This window comes from Galeopterus variegatus, unplaced genomic scaffold, assembly GCF_000696425.1.
Source record: "Galeopterus variegatus unplaced genomic scaffold, G_variegatus-3.0.2 Scaffold1386, whole genome shotgun sequence".
In the NCBI taxonomy this organism is placed as follows: domain Eukaryota; kingdom Metazoa; phylum Chordata; class Mammalia; order Dermoptera; family Cynocephalidae; genus Galeopterus; species Galeopterus variegatus.
In genome coordinates, this window is record NW_007727497.1 from 175,928 (window position 1) to 180,926 (window position 4,999).

At 59.9% G+C, this 4,999-nt stretch overlaps 1 protein-coding gene across 1 annotated transcript in view; it reads left to right on the plus strand.

Moving 5' to 3' along the window:
• KDM6B (lysine (K)-specific demethylase 6B) overlaps positions 1–4,999 on the plus strand; it is a 9,582-nt gene that overhangs the window by 3,950 nt on the left and 633 nt on the right. Inside the window, exons 11-22 of the mRNA XM_008576678.1 lie at positions 5–1,074; positions 1,180–1,306; positions 1,431–1,536; positions 2,380–2,585; positions 2,694–2,758; positions 2,840–2,911; positions 3,007–3,155; positions 3,308–3,422; positions 3,507–3,694; positions 4,071–4,212; positions 4,583–4,709; positions 4,799–4,990. Of these exons, the coding sequence (XP_008574900.1) occupies positions 5–1,074; positions 1,180–1,306; positions 1,431–1,536; positions 2,380–2,585; positions 2,694–2,758; positions 2,840–2,911; positions 3,007–3,155; positions 3,308–3,422; positions 3,507–3,694; positions 4,071–4,212; positions 4,583–4,709; positions 4,799–4,990 (2,559 nt within the window). The remainder of the gene's footprint in view (positions 1–4; positions 1,075–1,179; positions 1,307–1,430; positions 1,537–2,379; positions 2,586–2,693; positions 2,759–2,839; positions 2,912–3,006; positions 3,156–3,307; positions 3,423–3,506; positions 3,695–4,070; positions 4,213–4,582; positions 4,710–4,798; positions 4,991–4,999) is intronic.

A 4,999-nucleotide genomic window follows, 5' to 3' on the forward strand; every position in this document is an offset into this window, starting at 1 on the left:
GCAGCCCCCGCCCCCACCAGCCACCCCAGCCAGCCTGCTCAAATCCTTGGCTTCTGTGCTGGAGGGACAAAAGTACTGTTACCGGGGGACTGGAGCAGCTGTTTCCACCCGGCCTGGGCCCTTGTCCACCACTCAGTATTCCCCTGGTCCCCCATCAGGTGCTACCGCCCCACTGCCCACCTCAGCGGCCCCTAGCGCTCAGGGCTCCCCACAGCCCTCCGCTTCCTCGTCATCTCAGTTCTCTACCTCAGGTGGGCCCTGGGCCCGGGAGCGCAGGGCGGGTGAAGAGCCAGCCCCAGGCCCAATGACCCCCACCCAGCCGCCCCTACCCCTGCCGCTGCCCCCTGCTCGCTCTGAGTCTGAGGTGCTAGAAGAGATCAGTCGGGCTTGTGAGACCCTTGTGGAGCGGGTGGGCCGGAGTGCCACTGACCCAGCAGACCCAGTGGACACAGCAGACCCAGTGGACAGTGGGACTGAACGACTGCTGCCTCCCACACAGGCCAAGGAGGAGAGTGGTGGGGTGGTGGCAGCAGCAGGGCCAGGCAGCAGCAAGCGGCGGCAGAAGGAGCACCAGAAGGAGCATCGGCGGCACAGGCGGGCCTGTAAGGACAGTGTGGGTCGGCGGCCCCGTGAGGGCAGGGCAAAGGCCAAGGCCAAGGCCCCCAAAGAAAAGAGCCGCCGGGTGCTGGGGAACCTGGACCTGCAGAGCGAGGAGATCCAGGGTCGTGAGAAGGTCCGGCCTGACCCTGGCGGGGCATCTAAGGCCAAACCATCCACAACTGTGGTCCCTCCACCAGCTCCTGCACCCTCTGCTCAGCCCACACCCCCATCAGCCCCTGTTCCTGGAAAGAAGGCTCGGGAGGAAGCTCCAGGGCCACCAGGCGTCAGCCGGGCTGACATGCTAAAGCTGCGCTCACTTAGTGAGGGGCCCCCCAAGGAGCTGAAGATCCGACTTATCAAGGTAGAGAGTGGTGACAAGGAGACCTTTATCGCCTCTGAGGTGGAAGAGCGGCGGCTGCGCATGGCAGACCTCACCATCAGCCACTGCGCTGCTGATGTTGTGCGTGCCAGCAAGTGAGTAGGAGGCTGTCACCCACGAGGCTGCCTTCTTGGCCCAAGGAAAGCTCCCTTCCACCATCACTCTGATGTTTCCGTCCTCATTCCACTCTTCTCCCACAGGAATGCCAAGGTGAAAGGGAAGTTTCGAGAGTCCTACCTTTCCCCTGCCCAGTCTGTGAAACCGAAGATCAACACCGAGGAGAAGCTGCCCCGGGAAAAACTCAACCCCCCCACGCCCAGCATCTATGTATGTGTGCCATCTGTCCTCACAACCCCCCCCTGCCAGTGGGTGCTAAGATGGTGTTGGGGGCAGTTGGTGGGCTCTGAGCCTGGGACAGGGCTCTGACCCCAGTCTGTCCTGGTTGTCTCAGCTGGAGAGTAAACGTGACGCCTTCTCGCCGGTGCTGCTGCAGTTCTGTACGGACCCTCGAAATCCCATCACCGTGATCCGGGGCCTGGCGGGCTCTCTGCGGCTCAGTGAGTGTTGGGGTGCAGAAAGTGTGGGGAGAACCGTGAGTGTCTGGGGCATGTGGGACCCTCCGAGAACACCCACACTTGAAGACCCTGGACAGTGGCTATAATGAGCTCTCCCCAGTGGTGCATAGGCCATATTTGAGGAGTGCTTCGAGTGGATGGGTCAGCTGGCCTCAGGCTTTTCTCATCTGTTCCTGTCCTCACCAGTGGGCGAGTGAGAAGGGGGTATATCTCAGGGCCTGGTTAGAGTCACTTTTGGTTTTCTTGGTGACTAAGGATGAGAAGAATAGATTGTAGAAAACCCCTGAAGACCCGTGGTTTGGGGCCTTCTCTCTCTTTTTCAACCTTTTGTTGTGCAAAATTTCAAACATTCAAAAGAGGAGGAAACCCTATAGAAATATAAAAATCAATCTTGTATCCTTTATACCCATATGGCCTCCTTTCCCCTCACTGAGTTACTTGAGGTATATTCCAGGCTTTCACTTGACTAAGTCTTTAATTGGATCCAATGGCAGTGATAAGCTGCAATTCATTGAGTGCCTACTATGTGCCAGGTGCTATGCACACCTGACAACTCTGGTCGAGGGGTGAGGCCTGGATCAGCTGCAGGAGGAAGGGGGCTGGTGAGGACCAGATCAAGGCCAGCCCTCCCAGCTTCCTGTGAGGCTAGGGTTCTTGCCTCTTTCTCCTGGGCTGAGCTCTGCTAAGCCTATGTCCACTCTGCTAAGCCTATGTCCACGCTGTCAGAGACCTGGGGAGTAGGAAGGGAAAGGGTGAGTTGGGCCCTCCATACTTGTACTCTGCCTCTGCCCCTGCCCCGACGCCCTGCTCGGCCCTCCCTTGCAGACTTGGGCCTCTTCTCCACCAAGACGCTGGTGGAGGCGAGTGGTGAACACACCGTGGAGGTGCGCACCCAGGTGCAGCAGCCCTCAGATGAGAACTGGGATCTAACGGGCACACGACAGATCTGGCCCTGTGAGAGCTCCCGTTCCCACACCACCATTGCCAAGTATGCACAGTACCAGGCCTCATCGTTCCAGGAGTCCCTGCAGGTGAGGGGCGAGCATGAGCACAGGCACGGGTGCTGGGATCAGGGGTGGTGGTGGGAGGGCTCCCGGAAGGTCACTGACCCAGGCCTGCTTACCCCTCTGGCTGAGCAGGAGGAGAAGGAGAGTGAAGATGAAGAGTCAGAGGAGCCCGACAGCACCACAGGAACCCCTCCTAGGTACAGTACAGTTGTGTGCCTCCTTTAGGACTCCTGCCCTTTCTTTGGTTCTCCACTAACCTGTGCTCTTTACCCCAACAGCAGTGCACCAGACCCGAAGAATCATCACATCATCAAGTTTGGCACCAACATCGACCTGTCCGATGCCAAGAGGTCAGTGAGGCTGAGGCCTGCAAAGTTGGGACAGGAGTGCTCATGGGCAGAGTTGGGGATAGCCACTCACTTTTGTTGCACCCTGGACACCGCAGGTGGAAGCCCCAGCTGCAGGAGCTGCTGAAACTGCCCGCCTTCATGCGGGTCACATCCACGGGCAACATGCTGAGCCACGTGGGCCACACCATCTTGGGCATGAACACCGTGCAGTTGTACATGAAGGTCCCCGGCAGCCGAACGCCAGGTGAGCCACTGGCCTGCGGGCGGGTGCCAGGAGCGCTGGAGGGAGGGGCTGGCGGCGGCCTGAGTCGCTGGCCAATGAGGGGAAAGGGTGGGGCTGTCGGGAGCTCAGGCACCGAACGAGCCAGCCATGCCGTTCTCTGTCGCCCCTTGCAGGCCATCAAGAGAACAACAACTTCTGCTCTGTCAACATCAACATCGGCCCTGGCGACTGCGAGTGGTTTGCGGTGCACGAGCACTACTGGGAGACCATTAGCGCCTTCTGCGACCGGTGCGTGCCAGCCCCCTGCTAGTCACTGTCGCGTCTCGTCTCTCGGTCCCCAGCTTCCCACCTGACCCTGTGACCACACCGCAGGCACGGCGTGGACTACTTGACAGGTTCCTGGTGGCCAATACTGGATGACCTCTATGCTTCCAATATCCCTGTGTACCGCTTCGTGCAGCGCCCCGGAGACCTCGTGTGGATTAACGCAGGGACTGTGCACTGGGTGCAGGCCACCGGCTGGTGCAACAACATCGCCTGGAATGTGGGACCCCTCACCGGTGAGAGGGTGGGGCCAGGTGATGGCTTGGTGCAGGGCCAGTTAGTAATGAGGGGGTAGGGCGCATGAAGAATGAGACCCATAGGGAGTGGGAGTGGGGTGGGGTCTGAAGGGTGCCAACTGTCATCTTTTTTTTTTTTTTTTTTTTTAAAATGACCGGTAAGGGGATCTTAACCCTTGACTTGGTGTTGTCATCACCACGCTCAGCCAGTGAGCGAACCGGCCATCCCTATATGGGATCCGAACCCGGGGCCTTGGTGTTATCAGCACCGCACTCTACCGAGTGAGCCACGGGCCGGCCCAAGGGTGCCAGCTGTGAGAGAACACATGGCTGGGGGCTGTTTGAGAATCCTGTCGATACCCTTTCTGCCCCGCAGCCTATCAGTACCAGCTGGCCCTGGAACGATATGAGTGGAATGAGGTGAAGAACGTCAAGTCCATTGTGCCCATGATTCATGTGTCCTGGAACGTGGCTCGCACAGTTAAAATCAGCGACCCCGACTTGTTCAAGATGATCAAGTGAGGGCCCTGTTTGGGTGGGAGCCCATCTCCACCTGACCTGGTCCCTGCTGTCCTCCTTCCTATCTGACTCTGCCCCCATTCTTCACCTGCTGGGGAGGCTGACAAGGTCCCTGCTCTAATGACCACTTTTTTCCCAGTGATCCAAATAGACAAAAACCACACGAAATTTCAATTGTGACAGATGTCCGGGACAGGGGATGTAGCCAGGCATGAAGCGGGGAGCCCTCTAGGGGAGGGCCATGGGACTGCAACCTCAGGGAACTGAGCGCCCAGCCCAAACGCCCTGCTCCGACTCTGCCCGTCCTTCTCGCCGCTGCCGCTGCCGCTGCCGGCAGCCTTGCCTCAATGCCACCTCACCGCTCCCCAGGTTCTGCCTCCTGCAGTCCATGAAGCACTGCCAGGTGCAACGGGAGAGTCTGGTGCGGGCAGGGAAGAAAATCGCTTACCAGGGCCGGGTCAAGGACGAGCCTGCCTACTACTGCAACGAGTGTGATGTGAGTGGGCCCGCCCTCCCTCTCCTGCTCCCCCAAGGTGCCCACAGTGGCCCTCCCTGCCCATGACTGCCCCCTCCTAACTGTCCCAGGTGGAGGTGTTCAACATCCTGTTTGTGACGAGTGAGAACGGCAGCCGCAACACGTACCTGGTGCACTGCGAGGGCTGCGCCCGGCGCCGCAGCGCGGGCCTGCAGGGCGTGGTGGTGCTGGAGCAGTACCGCACCGAGGAGCTGGCGCAGGCCTACGACGCCTTCACGCTGGTGAGGGCGCGGCGGGGGGCGGCCGGCCGG